Source organism: Berghia stephanieae, chromosome 8, assembly GCF_034508935.2.
Source record: "Berghia stephanieae isolate SIO BIC M18660-M18661 chromosome 8, UCSD_Bste_1.3, whole genome shotgun sequence".
Lineage (NCBI taxonomy): Eukaryota > Metazoa > Mollusca > Gastropoda > Nudibranchia > Aeolidiidae > Berghia > Berghia stephanieae.
Window position 1 is genome coordinate 21188925 of NC_088367.1, and position 20000 is coordinate 21208924.

At 36.4% G+C, this 20000-nt stretch overlaps 1 protein-coding gene across 3 annotated transcripts in view; it reads right to left on the reverse strand.

Annotated features, from left to right (window-relative positions):
* LOC144978349 (prestin-like) overlaps positions 1–20000 on the reverse strand; it is a 33849-nt gene that overhangs the window by 1987 nt on the left and 11862 nt on the right. For 2 of the 3 annotated variants that reach the window (XM_078924258.1, XM_078924259.1), the window contains exons 2-3: positions 3724–3907; positions 595–3080 (exon numbers count right to left, since the gene is read on the reverse strand). In XM_078924258.1, the coding sequence (XP_078780384.1) occupies positions 595–3080; positions 3724–3810 (2573 nt within the window). In that variant the 5' untranslated portion in view covers positions 3811–3907. Of the gene's footprint in view, positions 1–590; positions 3081–3723; positions 3908–20000 lie in introns of those variants that run through there. The other variant, XM_078924260.1, reaches the window with a different exon arrangement.

Below are 20000 nucleotides of genomic sequence, written 5' to 3' on the forward strand. Positions count from 1 at the left end.
GCCATTGTAGATCTTGTAGAAATAACCTTTGTTACACACCATTGTACACAAATCATTTGACAAAATTAGCTGCCATAATATATCTACATTTCCGAACGCGAAATCTATCTTATTAATAATGAGCTCTGTTTTATTTAACCAGAAAATAAAATAGAAAAAAAAACAAACAAACGAAGAGCAAGATTGAGGAAAATGGTTTGCAAAATTTACTCACATAAGCCTAAGCAGCGCCATTGATAGTATGTATTTTTCTTACCATCCGAAACAGGCTTCTCTTTGTTTATAGGTTTCTTATTGAAGCATATGAGTTCACATTTGGCTTTTTATGATTGTTTTATTGAAATATAGTTTAATGTTGGTTTGATACGTTTCTTTTTTATTTTCATTACAACAATGAAACTAGGTCTATAACAATTGGGTCATCAATTTTGTAAACAAGACATTGAAATGTTTTATATTATTCTATTTTATTAGATCTGTTGTTTAAGAAGATAGTTGTGCATACTATAATTAGTTTAATGTACCAAGGATGAGTATTTTCAGCCATATTCTTCTTCTCCACAATAAAAAAAAATTTTTTTTTCAATAACTTACACTTTGGTGACGTATGAATCTTCAATGGCCTCATCATCAGAGAAATCTTCCAAAGCTTCGGATAACAGAGGCAACGTGCGGAGAGGTTTGACCACTGCCACTGCATCATGAACGTCAATGAAAAGGTTGCTTCGTGGAATTTTCTCGAAGGAACCTGCGTGTTCCATTGCTCTGCGCATGTCCCATGAGCAGCCAGCCAAAAAGACCTTAATGTTGACATGGCCGTACTCCGCAAAGATGTGCGTCAAGACGTTCGCTCCAGAAGCATCAAGATAGTTTATTGTGCTGCAATCGATGATCACGTGATGAATCCTCCTCATTCTTCTCAATTTCTCGTCTGTGATAAGCTCATCACCATCATCGGGGTCCTCCTCATAGTCATCAAAGTTGATAGAAATTGTTGACATTCTACGGTTGTTGCTATCAAAAGTACTCGAGCCATTCTCTCCTGGCTTTTTGAGGCTGGATAGTTTTGTAAACGACTTGCCTTCAATTGTAGAGCTGCCGTTAAAAGTCGGCACCTCTTTGCCCTCGTCCAGTCTGAATGCAGGGTTGTCAATACTCGGGAGAGGTACTTTCCTGGTTCTTTCGGGTTTCCCATTGTCGCTGTTCAGTTTTGTCAAATTTGAATCAGATCCCTTAGATTGATAATTTCCAAGACTTGAACTTGAATCTCTATGGACCATGCCTGAATCACCCATCATGATAGAATTTCTTCTATTTTCTGGAGGTAACCCTGCAGCAACTCTTTCTTTGTTTGTGTCTTCCAGTCTCTTCTCTCGTTTCTTCAAACCTTTTAATAACTTTCTTGGATTGACAGTGCATTTATAAAGAGTGTTTCTAAATATTTCAGCGTTTGCAAAGTATAAAGATGATTGGAAACGGAAAATTTTTACTCCAGGAACCTCTGATGAGTCTCGGTACTTTTCATGTTCAACCAAGGCAGGATCGTTTTTGGTGTAGCCAATTTTGAAACCTCGAGAAAATTGCGTCTGGAAAACAACGGTAAGAAGAGACACGACAACACCGATACCCAGCCCAAGATCAATGTCCAGGAAAACAGTTGACAAGAAAGTGAACAACCAAATTACGAAATCAAATTTGTTGATTCTCAAAAACTTTCTACCATCAAGAATTTGGATGAACAAACCTTTGAGCGATATGAAAATAATAGCACCCAAGATGGCTTTTGGGAGTTCTTGGAAAAGTGGTGAAATGAAAAGAATGAGTAACACCATTAGAATTGATGTAAAAATGCCGTTGAGGGTAGTCTTAGCGTTCATACTGCTAGCTACCATTGACCTAGGGGGAGCCACGCTAGAAGGAAAACACTTGAAGAATGAGCTGACCGCGTTACACATTCCATAGGCAATCATCTCTTGACTGTCGTTGATTTCGTAGTTGTGTTTCTTTGCACAAATTTTTGCCATGGCTATTGTATTTGCAAATATCAAAATAGCCAAAATAAATGAGTCTACAATGTAATTTGAGGCGTATTTCAATCCCTCTACCGGCATAACGGGAGGTTGAATTTCGGTAGGAATTGTTCCAACGACAGTGAGGTCAAAGTTTGCTCTAAATTCTCCAAAATATGACACGACAGTTCCAATAACGACCACAAAAAGCTCAACAGGAATTGGTGCATAAAGTTTGTGTTTGAATCTTTCATTAATGCAGTCCTTGACAAGTAAAATTACAACGCATGTTACGATAGCGCATAGGATAGATGCAATGTTGGCCTCGCTTATCACATCGAATATAGCTTCGTAGGAGTATATTATTTTAAACATACCCCCGAATCGTGGAGTTTTTATTCCCAACATTGCTGGAAGCTGACTTGTTCCGATATGAATGGCAGCAGCTGAGGTGAATGCAGTGAAAAATGACTCGGAGAGATACGCAGTGATGAATCCAAGCTTCAATAAACCCATGGCTACCATCATTATTCCGGAAATAAGGGCTATGCCCATCGCCAGTTGCTCCTTGAAGTCTAGATATTCCGGTACGTCATCAATAGACGTCCCATTCAAGGTCTGATTCATGATCCAAGGTCTTGCCTCCGCCCAAGCAAGTCCCTCTCTGTCGATAGTCGCTGCGGTAAGAATACAAATCACTGCGCTCGTTCCCATGGAAACGTGAGCGGAAGTACCAAAGATGACGTAGAGCAATACCGGCCAAAGTGACGTAAACAATCCGTTTTCGACTTTCACAGATGTCAACGCTCCGAATGCCAGGGCTTGTGGGATGTGCAGAACTCCAACAGTCAATCCTGCCATGACGTCAGTTACGGCATTCTCTTTTAACTTATAATAACGAATGAATTTGACCATGGGTAAGTACAAGGTCATCAACTTCCAAATACGTCGGTTGGAGCAGTAGATGTTATCTTTGATCTTGTCCAGCGTTCCCACTTTTTCACCAAAGTCCTTGCTTTGATGCATCTCATCAAAATCCACTTGAGTGAATGGAGATCGGGCGATGACGACCTGAATAGTAGTATAAACAAGCATAATAAAAAAATACGATAAATCAATATATTTATAGTGATGCTAGCTTCTTTCTACACATGGTTATTAAATATTCTTGATACGGGGAAGGATAGCTATACGTTTTGTAAAGAGACAGTATGTAATCTGAGAAGATAGGTAAGATGACTTATCGTCACGTTTTTATTATTATTTCTATTAATTAAGTTGATTAAGTCAGAGGAATATCTGACTTGGGACACAAATAGATTGAGACAACTGAAATCTGATATTTCTGGACCTTTTCTAATTCAAATCACTTTTTGACATCTGGTTTACCCAGACATAATACCGCTTCTAGACAGTACGACACAAATAAAGGAAACCATACATAATTGAGGAAAATACGTTCGTTTGTCATTGAAATTGGTCCACCCGACCGACGCTGTCAAGAATCAGGTATTGTCTTTATGTGAAGATCAAGAAATACTCTCGCTAAACTAGGTAAATGGGTAATCATGGTAAATAGCGGGTTATAGTTTGTGACAGAAAGCACACACACACACACACACACACACACACACACACTCACACAAACAATAGATCAACGCTGGCAATCCATCAATCCATCCACCCATCAATTAATCAGACGGCAAATACTTACATTTGGCCCAATAGCTGGACAAGAAGACTTCCGCCGTCTCTGTTGACTCAAATAGGACGGCGGGTTGATTCCCTCGTCCGAACTCATGGTGCCGGACAATCTCGTGCTACCCACAAAGTCCCGGGGTTACTCCTCACTCAGGTAATGTGATTGAAGAAATTAAAACACCAATTTCGTGGATGTTCTGGGGGAAGAAAAAACAAACAAAAAAAAAAAAATTTTGTAGTCAGTGTCAGGATGGGTCCTTATATTATTAGTAAAACGGATAGACAAATGAACAGTTGGTTATACTGTATGCAAGGGCAATTTGGTTTGATATGACTTGCGAGGGGGAAATTGAACCACGTGAAGCTGCAAATATCTGGAACTGCTTTACCAGGAAACAAAACAAGAACGAAACAAAGTGAGTAGAGTCAGAAAGTTCTTGCATGCCAGAGAAAGGTGATAACATAAACATAATGTAACATGTATTTCTTCTAATACATTGTGATTTTTAGAATGGCTGAACTGAGAGAAAGAGAGAGAGAGAGAGAGAGAGAGAGAGAGAAGAGAGAGAGAGAGAGAGAGAGAGAGAGAGAGGGAGGGAGAAAAGTGCGTGCGTGTGTAAGTGTATGTGTGTCTCTGTGTGTGTGTGTGTGTGTTTGTGAGTGTGAAAAACCTCTCTTCCCAATGAGAGAGAGAAAGAGAAAGAGAGAGAGAGAGAGAGAGGAGGGGGGGGGGAGAGAGAGAGAGAGGGGGGAGGGAGAAAAGAAAGAAAGATAGATAGATAGATGAGAGAGGGGAGGAGAGAGAGAGAGAGAGAGAGAGAGAGAGAGAGAGAGAGAGAGAGAAAATGGGGGGGGGGGGGGGGGGGGGTTGGGGTTGGGGATCGGGAAGAAAAATAAAAATAAAATAAAAGGGAATTTTAGTACAGAAGAAGAGGGAAACGAACGAGGTACAAAGAATTAAATAATATAGTCAAAAGTGTGAGAAAAATAGGATGAATGCTTATCATTACTTTACTTAATATAGATAATTTCATCATAAAAACGTTTTGGAGTGTAAATGTCGACTGTCACATAATTTATGTTCGTCTCTATCCAGGGGATTTTGTGGATGTTGAGGGACCAAGAAAAGCCTCCCTTGTTGGGAGGGGGTGGGGGAGGAGGAGGGAGGGGGTAGGGAATAAGACGGTGGAGACGGGGTTGTGTGCAGCATGAAGAAGATGAATGGGTGGCATGTACTGTACTGACAAGGATAGCTCTTAGTCTTTCTTTTATGAAGGAAATGGTTTATAACTGGGGCTAGGGAAAGGAATTTCCTAATTTTGGGAACAGTCTATGGTCTCACTCTACTCCTTCTTTGTTATTAATATAGACGTCTAAACAAGATGTTAACGAATTGCGTAACGATTAAAAACACTTTTTATTCCACTCCTTCAATTGGAAAATCCTATCATTTCTTAGTATGTAATCGTTGAATAATGCTTTGAATGCTATTGAATATTTAAAAATATTCAACGCTTGCAGAATAGTTGTGCACATTTTATTGGTTTAAAACAAGGTACAAAATACAACTGATTGGCAATTAAATATAATCTTTTTGTGAGCATGAATATAAATCCAACGTTTTTCTTTTTTCTTTTTTTTTTTTTGGGGTTAAAAAAAATACCAATGGCGAATCGAAGTTACTATTGCCATGCACCCAAAGCCATTAAAATTCACAACCAATTACTCCTTCTAGCTGAATTATCTTCTGCTGGCGTCCCCCACCCATTCCCGGCCCATACACACACACACACACGCACACACACACGCACGCACACACACACACACACACACACACATATATATATATATATATATATATATATATATATATATATATATATATATATATATAGAGAGAGAGAGAGAGAGAGAGAGAGAGAGAGAGAGAGAGTAATAAGATTATCGCCCTAGATAAACATCAAGGCTTTAACATGATCGTCAAATTGATTTGAAGGCAAACACCATTCTGTTCTAAGTGGGAGTTAAGAGAACCAAAAGAATCCCACCAACACATGATTTGAATACATTTACAAACTTTAATAAATACCTCCAATTTCATTGTGCCTTTATTGACTTACATCGCTAATACACATTTCGAATACAAGATTATCAAAAATTGAAAGAAAAGTTCACATAACAAGAAAAATAGCCGGCATATTATGTCTAAACAGTCAAACGATGTTACAGTGCCAGATTAATTTAGGAGAAAATGCCAAGCAAATTACTGGAAAGTTCGGAATGGTCTGAGTAAATGCCAAAATTTTAAAGGCATCACATTTTCAAGTAAGTGCCCGTAGAAGTGGATAAAAATCTGGAATTTCTTATCCCATTTCTATGGTTAGTCTCTAGACAGAACTTTTTGTTTGTTTGTTTGTTTGTTTGTTTAATGACCATTTTTAAAAAATGGGCATTGAAAGAAAGTACCAATTGGCACCCCTGTGTGACATTTCGTCGGGGATTCCCTGTGGACAAGGCTTTAATCATCCCTACCTATAGATAACTTGAATTCATTGAAAAATGAAGCATTTTCACAAATTATTATGAAATATCTAAGAAAAGTACTTTGAGGGGTGGAATATATGTATTATTCCATGGGTTTGGATGTATTAAATTCATTTTTTGCCATCGCAAGCTCGTGAGTTATTTGGCGCGATAAAAATATATCATTTAATAAAACCCAAACCGTGAAAGAATACATTTATTCCACCCCTCAAACCGTCAAAGAATCCTATAATTTGCTATTTGTTGAGCTTCGCCCACGCCAAGCTAGAAAATAATTTTTATATAGATGATCTTTTCTTCTTGTTCTTCTTTAAAAAAACACAACAATTTAGTGCTTTGTCCGAAGGCTAGCAAGCAATCGTTGCTGTCTGTTTGAAATATTAGAAATCGGGGTTAGTTTGGTTTTATTTATCATAGAAAATATAAAGATACCATCTTTTTTCTTATAAGCGCACACCAGCTTCCCATTTCATTTTGTTTTGTTTTGCCTTGTTTGTTTGGGGGTTTTTTTTCCCTTGTTTTTAAATTTTCTTCTATGCTTTTATCTGTATATTTCTTTTAAATATTTTTATCTCAAAGAATATGCAGTATGTTATGTCCAGTATATGTTACTTTTGTTTTAATGGCATTTAAGTAACACTTGGTCCATTTTAAAGTCCTATCCTGATATGATATATGATATAAAGATGTTTTTAAAATGATAATAATTCCCTTTAATCATTCCAAGGGGAGGGTATTTGTCTTTTGGGGTCTGTTCCAAGGGAAGAGTAGATTAAACAACTGGTGCGAGGAATCAAACTCGGTACCTTTCAGTATGAAACAAAGACCATACCTCGATGCCACAATGCACCCCCAAGCCCTTTCGTGCCAGGTAAAGCTTGGAGCGATGGCTAACGTTGGAGTTAGAGAAAAAAACTTTTGAAACAGTGGATTATGATTATTTTATCGTAAAATGATTTATATAATAAAGAAAAGTTCAAGAATCTATTTGTTGATTTGATGTAAATTTTGAAACTTTTAATTTTGAAAGTTGTGGAAAAATATGACTGGTCGTGTGAATATGATATGTCGGAAAGAATGAACCACTCGATTCAGGGGTGAATTAGTACCTGGCATTAGGCAGTGACGGATATTTTAATAGTGTCATTGCAAAAAGGACGCCTAGCAGAGGAATAGATGAAACAGCGTGAAGCGCATTGAGCATGGTTAATCTGTGGAAATGTGATAGATAAATGTTCATATTTTTGAGAAAAAAAAAACTATGAACCAAATAACATAAATTAAGTTTAAAGTTAAAATGATCAGAACAAGGAAATTTATGAGATCTTTGTTTTCAAGTATAAGAAATAAAATTCCCTCTCTTCAATGATGAACGCTTTTATATTAGATAGTTCAATCTGTATAAGTTGAACTTAAAATTCGAGGTGAAGTATCGGGTTCATCATAATGTTGAAAGGCAATGGGTCACAAATGGTAATAGAAACACAACTCCGCGTATTTTTGTTTTAAAAAGCAATACATTTTTATTAACATTTTGGCCACAAACTCGTACTTCAATATCGATAGATATTTATTTGAAATTCGAGATTCCTGACCAAAATTTTATAAATGTGTTGTTGGTTATTGACTTTTTGTTTGTTTGTTTGTCTGTTTCTTTTTGGTTTGTTCTTTTTACATAATACGTCATAACTGTGACTAATGACTCATGGCCTCCGTGAGATTTCATTTCCTTTTATCGGCTTCAGTTTATTGTCTGGGACAAAGACAAATATGACCAGACAATGTGAAAATTAAGGTGTGCGGTGTTGATGTATTCAAATTCAACAGATAGATCTTCATGCATCGGCAGTTTGTACATGTTATGCACACTATTATTTGTTACCTTCACAATCCGTATAATATGGACGACTAGTTTTTGATGTGATTGTGATGGACGCCATTAACTGTCATGTGACAGGATGTCTGTGTCCTATGATTTGGTTACGGACGATTTGCGACAACGTGAGTTACAACTCCTGTCAACCACAAGCTACATAAAATTATCAACAGGAATACCATAAAAATAAGTTACTCGTGTATGCGCAACATAGAACAAATAATTTCAAGCCACAACAAAAAAATATTAATAAACCACCGACAAGAGCAAAACCCACCCACTAGAAAATGCAACTGCAGAAATAAAGAACATTGCCCGCTAAACAAACAATGCTTAGAATCAAGTTTAATTTACCAAGCCACAGTCACAGAAACTAAAACAAACAAGCAAGAAAAATATGTAGGACTAACAGAAAATAATTTCAAAACAAGATACAACCTCCACACCTCAACATTTAGAAACACTAACAAAAAAACATCCACAAAACTCAGCGAACATATTTGGAAATTAAAAGACAACAAAATAGACCACAACATTTCATGGAAAATTTTATCTAAAGCAACAGGATACACACCAACATCAAAACAATGTAGCTTATGCCTGGAAGAAAAATATACCATAATCAAACAACCTCATGAAGCCACACTCAACATGAAAAATGAGATCTACGGAAAGTGTCCCCATCGGCGCAAATTCCTCTTAATTAACTTCAAACCGGAACCACTTCAAGAAACAACAACAGTCAACAAAACAACTCAGTCCTGAAGATGGCAAATTAAGCCTGAAACATCGATGTAGACTGCCCCAAACATTGTGGTAAATATTTTAAATAATAATTCGCTCCATTACTACATGTCGAGCACTTTTCGTACCATATTTGTATCAAACACGATTCAATATATATATATATATATATATATATATATATATATATATATATATATATATATATATATATATATATATATATATATATATATATATATATATATATATATACATACATATCTATGCTGATTCAGGTAAAGGAGGTATTGATCTGACAAAGATGACTATGTTTTTTAATGTTCAAAATAAAAACTAAACTAACAAAGAAAAGCAAAATAACAAAATAATGAAAACAGTGGGTTTTCTATACATTGATCGATCATTCGATTTTTTCTTCACTTTTTTTTCCTTTTTTTCAAATTGTGATTGCTCTGATCATATAATTGTTGTAGACGATATTGCGGAAATAAGTAAAATATTATAAGTAAACATCAACAGGTCGCTAGTGCATGGTCACTGCGGTTGGTAGCTCGATCGGAATTCCTCATGTAAGAGTTCCAGGATTCTAAATTAAATAATGTGAACGATGGAGAATTTTTTAAAAATCTTTGAGATTATTACATTTCTGGTTACATCGCATAGTAAGCAATGAAACTCTCTTCCCTTTTAACGCTTCTAAATGATTTGGTTATTGTGCTCCTTCGAATGTGAATGTCATCATCATCGAAACAGTTTTCTGAGGTTGGAGAAAACTATAGATTTAGATGACGATATGTACATTTTATGGGGGGGGGGGGGGGGTGAAGTGGCCGAGTGGTTAAGGCATTTCACTGTGATCCGGAAGGTCCCGGGTTCGAGCCCCAGTTCAGGCACTTCTGTTTTTTTTCCTTGGGCAAGATTATTAACCCCCAATTCACTTGGAAAACATGGGTGATTCCTGTTGACATCAGACATCTTGTTTGATGAATGATCTATATTCCTTCGTGGAATGCCTAGGCGACGATATCGTATGATGCTGTGGCGGAAGGGCATAATTTTTTAATTTATGGATATTTATTTTCTTTCTATTGATTGTTGCATTTTGGAAATAATAAACCATAGAGCCAGTTTCACGCACCCTGTCTTAATACTGTTTTGAGATGATCGGTCTCATACATTTTGGTTGACTTCGTTTTCATTCCTCCTCATCCATACAACTACGTGCGCATATTTGCAGGTCTGACTGTGGACTTGATTTCTAACATTGTTATAATGAAGAATATTTTCCGTTGGTTCGAGGGTATGTTTTTGTGAGTTTTTATATAGAGCAATATCCACTAACCATGCTCAAAGCTTTCCGTCGCCTTGGAAAAATTAGTTGGAAAGAAAAGAAAACAAATCAAGAAGTCTGTGACATCCTTGATATCAGACCGACCCTAATGAAAGTAATAAAAACAAGAAAACTAAGGTATTTTGGACACCTAAGACGCCATCAAACTGTCAACAAGGACATTCTTGAGGGTAGAGTTGAGGGGAAAAGAGGAAGAGGCAGGCCAGCCAGAACTTGGATAGATGATGTGAGGACATGGACAGGATTGTCGGCAGCCGAATGCAGTCAGCAAGCCGTCAACAGGGAAGATTGGCGTGTCATTTCAAGTCGACCTCAACCCATGAGATGACCCTGGAAGAAGAAGAAGAAGAAGAAGATGCTCAAAGCTCATTACAACTGGTCCCTAGCCAATAGCAACGCGTAACATGTAATACGAGACATGACGCCTGCAAGGCGATATTACAATTTTATATCCGCCAGAAACAACGCTGTTAACGGCCAGGTACCCATTGTACAGTGACAGAACGATAGTAAAAAGCCTTTTCCATGAACTCAACTCTGAGCGGGAATCGAACCAAAAATCTTCCAATCCGAAGGCGAATGTCATACCACAAGACCACAGTCGGGCCTGCAAATAAGTATCTTTCACGTCGATATCATTAAAGGTTCAAATTGCTTTCTACGTATGCCAAATGTATTGAACTGTGGCATTAGAGCTTCTATTTATGGTATGCGTTTATTTTTAAAAACTCACATCATCCGCCAGCCAGATATAACGCGCTAACACACAAAACTATGTGTAACCTTAAACGATTATAGTATGATTAATAAAATTTAAACATTAGTGATAATTACTTATAAAAATGGCTGACTTAAAAAATAACAAAGAGTTGAGTGACGTCAATTGCGTTCCTTCTATATATTATATATTATATTATTTTAATGGAATTGTTTGTACTACGTGCAAATATCTGGTGGTCTGGTTTCGAAAGTTGATTGCTTTTGGCTTGACTTCATATTGTTATCATGGACAATAAACTTGGCGTTGGTTTGTGAGTATAATCCATTTCAACAATGATACTTCAAAAATTGTGACCCATCGTCTCAAAACGGTATTATGTCGGAACGAACCACATGCTTAAAAGCCGAATTTGATGTTAAATTGGTCAAAAATATAAATTGTTGGCATTCGCACCATAAAATATGGTCGCCATTCTCCTCAATAAATCATATAAACTCAAAATAAGTCTAATATTTCTGACTATAACTTAAATTTTCAACATCTTAACACACCCGACTTAATACCGTTTTGAGGCGAATGGTCACAATTGAGAAATCTATGTGTCGGTTATAAGACTTGTAAAATATGTAGGACACGTCTATATTAATAAAATTGATAGACCACGCATGTCTTTAGTGAAAGTTAAAACTTGATTGAAATGTACTGTCCATTTGCAGTTGAAAATTACAATAACATTATAGATAAAACGAAGTTGACGCCACGCGGGTCTTTATTATTGATTTTTGCCATCCGCGTTTATGAGTAATTCTCACTAAACTGTATTAACCAGACTATAAAAGTTCATGGTTACACATTGTGTTGGTGTGTTGGTCCGTTTTACCTCCGGATGGCAATGTTGTGAGCTTCTTAGCCAAGCGGATACGATCTATATACGTTTTTCTTTTCTCTAAGGAAGGTCACATAATAATATTGCATACATTTCATGTTAAAAATTACACGCCTATGTTAAAATCACACTGTCCTTGTATTATGTTTATTTTTAAAAGCGTTAGACCACCATTAAAATAATTAATAGTTATTACTTCCTAAAAAAAGCTTTTAACATGCTTGGCGTACAGAAAATATATTTGTTTTGTCAAATGAAAAATGAGTCATTGTGCTTAAAGCATTAATTACATTTTTGAAACATCATCTCGAGGTTATTCTATAAATTAAAAGGTAGATAAAAAACGGCGATTTATTTTCTTCTCTTGATTACAATAATATCCTCTCAGCTTACTCACTCATTATATATGACATTCAGCCTCCTCTCTCTCTCTCTCTCTCTCTCTCTCTCTCTCTCTCTCTCTCTCTCTCTCTCTCTCTCTCTCTCTCTCTCTTCTTTCTTTCTTTCTTTTTCTTCTCTCTCTCTCCCTCTCTCTCTTTCTTTCTCTCTCTCTCTCTCTCTCTCTCTCTCTCTCTCTCTCTCTCTCTCTCTCTCTCTCTCTCTCTCTCTCCCGCTCGAGACCCAATTTCTTAAAATAGATCAAATGCCACTATAGGTCTTTAAAATAATAAATCCAAAACCTTTAACTCTACGTCAGCACACCGATCTTTAACCATTTTAACCACTTCAACATGAGGAAAGGACAGGTAAAAAAAAATTATATCTCACAAGACCCCTACCCCTCCAAAAAGAAAAAAAATAACAAAACAAAAAAAAAAAAAAAACAACAAAACAAAACAAAAACAATTTAAAAAAAAATATATTGTCACAAAGTTGAAATATTCTTTATTTCGATTTCGAAGTTAATTTGTTATCCATCGCGTCAAACTGGCATCATGTCGCAGTGAAGCAGATACTAAAATGTAAATTTGTAAAACGTGATATTGATTAGGGTTGAATGAAATTTTGAGGCTTTCGTGTTTTATGAAACTAGGTATATAATATTCATTCTCAATATAACATATAAATTACCTAAGATTTCATATTTTTGACTATAGATGGAGCGAACTTGATGGGACTCAGTTCGTTGTTATTGTTTCTAGACAGTCTTTTTGGTTATTAGTTCTCATTAAATGATATCAATCAGACTATAAACATTAAATCTAGCTGATGGATGTTGTGAATATTTGACTTAAACACATATCAACAATAGCCTACATTCACATTCAGCAACTAACTCACCATGACCTCTTACCTTTTTGAGGCGATTGGTCACAGTTCTTAGCTTCAGCTCGATGAACAAGCGATGATGCACTCGCGTAAACAATGGTCCATACTAAAATTAACGTGAGTATTCTAGGGTAAAGAAAATAAATGTACCTTAGCAATACTATTAATGCGTTTTTAGTTTGGCTGGGCTCATAAGTTGATATGAAGAGAAAGAAGAAAAAAAAAAGAGAACAGGAGGTAGGAGGAGGGTGGAGAGGGGATGGGAGAGTAGAAGGAGGAAGAATGAGGAGGGTGGTAGGAGAAGGAGGTGGAGGAAGTTGAAGAAAATAGGTGGTGAGGAGGGAGAAGAAGAAGAGGGGGGGGGGGGGGGGGTGGGGGGGGGGGGGAAGAAGAAGAAGAAGAAGAAGAAGAAGAAGAAGAAGAAGAAGAAGAAGAAGAAGAAGAAGAAGAAGAAGAAGAAGAAGAAGAAGAAGAAGAAGAAGATGATGATGATGATGATGATGATGATGATGATGATGATGATGATGATGATGATAATGATCATGATGATCATGATGATGATCATGATGATTGTGATTATGACGATGAAGGGGAAGAAGAAGAAGGAGAAAAGGGGAGGCGAGTAGAAGTAGTAGTAGTAGTAGTAGTAGTAGTAGTAGTGGTAGTAGTAGTGGTAGTAGTAGTAGTAGTAGTAGTAGTAGTTGTAGTAGTAGTTGGAGGAGGAGGAGGAGGAGGAAGAGGAGGAGGAGGAGACAAAAGTGATGCCCAATATATCATTTCTCATTAGTGTTTTAAATTTTTTGTTCATCTTGCCTAGATTCTCCGATCTGTAAAAGGGGAGGGGTGGGGTGGGAGGAAGGGGGCATAATAGCTCTATTGGTAAAGCCCTTGAATCCTAAGCAAAGGATCTCGTATCGGTCCCAAAGAAAGCAAGAATAAAAGTTGAAAGCGGTGTACACATCTGGAATTAATGTCAAGGGAGTAAAACATGACAGGTTTGCAGTGAAACATCCCTGACTCCCAATATCTGACATAATATATATGGACACACGCCATTAATTTTATGGAGCTTTAAGTTGGCAAAGGTAAGTAAGTAAGCACGAAAGAATTAGATAATATAATATGTTAATGTTGCCAGGCATTGATAAAGAGCTTCATATTCTAAAATGTCTTCAGATGAAATATTGTTTCCTTGTTAATTTTTTAAAACTATTGTTGTTTCTAAATAACACGGACATGATATTCATTTGAATATGTGATAAATTTATATTTTTAGGTTTTCATAATTTATTTATTTAGTGCTCGTTAAAACGGATGTACGACAGTTGTAGATGTTTTGAAAGGCTCTTGTACTTAGTACACTCTTGAATATGATATGTCATGATGATAATAGATATGAATTTATATAAAATTGTGTCAGTTTTAGTCTCTTTTTTTCTTTTTTCGTTTGTTTGCACTAAATACCGCATTTAAAAATAAAGAATATCTACATAGTTTTGGTCTTAATCATCAGCTAGTGTGTGTGTGTGTGTGAGAGAGAGAGAGAGAGAGAGAGAGAGAGAGAGAGAGAGAGAGAGAGAGAGAGAGAGAGAGAGAGAGAGAGAGAGAGAGATAGATAGATAGATAGATACGTACATAGAAAGAAAGAAAGAAAGAAAGAAAGATAGATAGATAGATAGATGGATAGATAGATAGAAGATAGATAGATAGATAGGTAGATAAATAGACAGACAGACAGATAGATAGATAGAGCGGGGACCAGAACGAAGTGAAGGAGAAGAAGAAGAAAAAGAAGAAGATGATGATGATGATGATGATGATGATGATGATGATGATGATGAAGATGATGATGATGATGATGATGATGATGATGATGATGATGATGATGATGGTGATGATGATGATGATGATGATGATGATGATGATGATGATGATGATGATGATGATGATGAGATAATTTGTAGAGAATACAATGTGTGTAATTAAATGCAATATGAACCCTAGCAATATTTTTATTTTTACTGAAACAAGTGATTGTTTTGGTACAAAAACATTCCGATAGTTGTTGGTGAAGTCCAAGTTAGAATTTAGAATGTAGGCATTGTAATAATAAGATTATCTATCCTAATCTCAGTGTTTTCATCTAACATGGTATTGCTTATGTTTTGATTATTTATACTTATATAAATATATTTCTATATTATTTGCTTATCGTAATATTAAAAAATCACGATGATGGCTGACTTATTTTTTTTTTTAAATTAGTTTTTATAAAGGGCGCATCTGGTTTTCATCCTTTGGTGAAATATGATCACTCTGATGTTCATGATGCATTAATACACAAAACTGTTTTGAACACATGTTTGAGTTTAAATCTATTTTTTGGTCCTAACCACCATTAGAAAAGCCCGACGTCTGTTTATCTACAGGTCTGATTACTGAACGCGAATATGGGCTTGTTTAAACAAAGTAGTGATGGCCAATATTTTGCGTTGGTTTGATAGTATTTTCATTAGAGCAATGAGCCCATTGCAATTTGGGTTATCAGGCCTGTAAAGTAGTACACGTCCCGGCGACACCTGAATTTGGTTCATAATTTTACCCTCTTTATTCTGTCACACATCTTTCAAAATAGGTGCAACATTCGTGACGTCACATCCCTCGTAATCACGCATAGTAACTTAGTAACTGTCGGAACAATGGCGGAAGCCCTTATGAAATACTTCGACGACGAGCATAAAAGTGTATCCAGAAGAGAAAAACATTATAAATCTGATCATGTTTTGACTTGTATATATTCTGATCTCATGACATGTGAAAAAGTTCTAGCCAGCATGAAGAATAAAAAGTACCGATTTTTCTTTGTTTAGAACCAAGCTGCTGGTTGCTGGGCGGACGTGACATCAGACTATTGAATCCTATTGTAAATGCGGCTATATATGGTCTAATGATAAGAGTCTCGTCTTCGGTTCAGGGTTCGAGACCCTCTCTGAGAGGCGCATGGTTGAGTCCTTAGAAAAGGCTCTTTCTCTCCGATACTCAGATGAAAAAAATGAGTACCTGGCCATAAACAACTATGGCTCTTTCGACAAAAAAATGTAACATCGCCTTACAGGCTTATGTCTCGTCCTACATGTTAAGTGTTGCTATTGGCTTGAGACCTGTTATAAAGCGCTTTGGGTACGTTTAGTAGATATTGCACTATATAAATGCTCTCTGTTCTGAGTTGTTATTGTTTAAATACAATTTATATCATTATGCTAATAATCATGAGAGAAATAAGAGACCTTCACACAAAAGTGTCCATATTTTGACAGAAACAACTCCATAGTCACATATGACCCTATTTACCCACCAGCAAGGTCACATACCAATGAGATATTCTCAATGTTATATCTAAAAAGACGAATTGCCAAACATTCGATCGGAACTGACTTCAACATTTGAACTGCCAGTAATTATCAACTGATAGGTGCTCAGACAATAGATAGCACGAAGTTGACGCCAACTCAGGTCTTTGTTATTGTTTATTTGAAAAGAAACAATTGAACATCAAGAAAACGTAGTCAAGAAATATCAAGATGACCCCCCCCCCCCCCCCGACACTTTCATGCCAAGAGGGAAGAACAGTCATGACGTCACACCTACTATTCCGGTTCCAAAATCATTGGAATTTGTACGAGTATGTAGCGGCCAGTCCTTCGGAGGACTAATAATGAGTAGGTTCCGTATTGAATCATAAGGTGTTTTTATTAGAAGGATGTATAGGCAGATTCGAAGGATTTTGCGGGACGTAAAAGAGCGAGGATTTATTGACGACTACCGTGTATTTAAATTTGAAAATTAGATGCCATCACTCTGAAACCAGAAGATCATTTACACAAGGTATGTATTTAATCCTCTGGCAAGAGTTGTTTTACACTTCCAATGAGATGGGAACCGTTATTTTTCCATCATACGTTTGTTTCCTATTGATTGCAACCACAGTAAAATGACCTCCCCACCTCTCCCTCCCGATTTGCTTCTAACCAACTCTATAAGGACAACAGACTGCGTTGAATTCACGATAACTATTCGTTGTTCGAGATACCAATTAAAAAAAATCGGGATAAAGACGCCCACGATTCATACAAATTGATTATTACAATTAGGACAGCAAAAAAAAAAATGGTTGCTATCTATCAAAATAGAGATGAAATGTGCTTTCTTTGTTGCAATGAAGACAATGTAAAATTATCATTATGTTTGCATTTTGATATGGAAATCACCAACAACAAAGGCTCATGTTTTTCTTACCAATTTCTAACAAATTCTGCCATATAGTTTCAGGGAAAATATGTTTGTTCCAAGATTTGCGGCTATGTGGTCTAGTGGTATGACATTCGCTTTCGGTCCTGGGTTCGAGTCCTGCGCTGAGCGGCGCATAATTGAGTCCTTGGAATAGATTATTTATTCATATTCTCTCATTCGTGTAAAATTAGTACATGGCCGTTAACAGCGTTGTTCTGACGGGGAAAAAATATCTTATATTGCCTGACAGGCGTTATGTCTCGTCCTACATGTTTAGTGTTGCTGTTGGCCAGGAACCCTTTGTAAAGCGCTTTGAGCATATTTAGTGGATATTACCCTAAATAAAAACTCAAGATTTGCAATAAAAATCAAAAGATGGCTGCCACGTGTTGTGAAGTTATCAACAAAATAATATTTTTATTTCATGTTCAGAGTGTTAAGATGTTATTGCTCTAACTGGCTGAGGTCAGAAAACCGAAAAGAACTAGGTTTTAGAGGAAGATGATTTGGGTTTAAGTAAAACCTGCCAAACTGACGTCCGTAAAACTCAAGTGAATTATAGCTTCCCTAATTTTGTCAAGGTAACAAATGTAGTGGCACGTATCAGAGGGGGTTTACAGTATGTGGGCGTGTCTTTAGAGATGTCTTGGTCATCAGATAAATACGTCCAAACTGTCTGTTGTTGGGAATGGACATCCCCTGTGATTATCTTGACGTGTCAGATGGGTTTATTGTAGCAGTAAGCGGTAACGACAGGGAAATTAAAAACCAGTCTGTGCTCGTCCAGTTATATTATGCAAAACATTATTATTTCTTCTTCTTCGTCTTCTTCTTCTTCTTCTTCTTCTTCTTCTTCTTCTTCTTCTTCTTCTTCTTCTTCTTCTTCATTTGGGACCAGAGCATTTACTGCTGTGACAGTTGACTTGAGCTTAATCCCGAGGTTAAGTCTATATCAAATTGTCAACTTGGGGCAAATCACAAGACTTTTCTTCAACTTTGAGTAGATTTGTTAATGGACAATAAAACTTCTTTTGAAATATCATAATGAAAATAATTTGATGCAGTTATGATTTAACAGTATTTGTTCACTTTGAAAAACTCTTTATTGAAGATGCCAGTCCAAAAAAACTTATTCGTTTTAATGTGCCAGATTCTTTTATTGCCTCTTAAAATTAAAACCGCAAAGATGGTTGCTAAATTATTAAAGGCAAAAAGTTTCTATGTTGCCATGGAGTCGGTGTAAAAAAGGAAAGTATCACAACGCTCACTTTCTGACAGGGAACTCACTATTTTCCGTTAAAGGATTTTTCTAATTAAATTATTTATATCAAAGGTATAATAATATTATAAAACAGCCAGACAACTTTCACCTCGTTAAAAATCAAACTATTGGTTCATTGGATAATAGTATCATCACTCATTTAATACAATCCGTTCCCGTCATAATAAAGATGATAAGAAAAGCTAGGTCTCGTGGTATAACGAAGTGTTGATCGTTAATTTTATTGCAAGAACGAAGTGATAATGGAAGAGTTGTTTTGTAAGAAATTACATTAGCTCCAAACTATTTTGGTGACATCGGGATTTACCAAGACAACTGAGATTTAAAGCTTTTTATCCCGTCTTTTCATAGATTGACATCAACCAAAGTAGCCATTATACTTATTGTGATAAATGTAACGTCGGACTTTTCTTCACACGCACGCCCATTAGTTAACAAGCTTCTGAGAATCGGAAAATGTAGTGACTCTTTCTTCCTTACTTATTACTTTTCTTTTTAAACTTCTTGGCGTCTGACAATTCTACCAAGCTCCCGTTTTATTTGACAAGTCACGGGTCAATAGAAAATTACGAATTCTTCGCATTAAAAGCGTTTTAATGCGATTAAGGTGTCAGAATTTTTACTTTAAATGTAATTTTCAAAGTCTGGTTCGTTCCGACATTACATCGTGTTGTATCGATTGGTCCCAAATGAACATGGTCATATTAACCATTGGGAGTTCGGGAGAGTGGAGGGCTAGATCAGAGCTGCCTACTTGAAATGTCAAAAATTCGTAGTTTCCAAGGGAAAAATGAAAAAGTCACTTTAAATAGCTTTAGAAATAAATAATTTGTCATCAGCATGATCCAAAAATGTTCCAAAGGCCCGGATATAGATTCTAAGGAACTAAACTTTCCTTTTAAACAAGATTTATTGAGTCAACAAAGTGAAATTGCTCTGTAGCAGGAGCCAAAAATTCGTATTTCTACGAATTTTTCGTCGTACTGGGCAGGTCTGGGTTATATTTATTAAGCGAAGATGATAGAAAGAGTTCTGTTCTTAAAGTCCCACTAATCCGCATTAAACGGAGACCGACATTGTATGCCACCTTTTTGGACTGTGCTCGTCTTTCCACCAGATCTAACAGAAACAGAAATGCAAATTACTGCTGAACGACGTGGACATATTAGCAGGTCCGATAACCGGACGCAATTCTTATGGCTGGGCTTGATTTAACATTGTTGTTTTGGACTATGTTTTGCCTTAGTTTAAAAGTATTTACATTACAACCACAATACGCATGAACAGTCGTAACGGCACTTCCCTCGTAATGGTGCATGGTAAC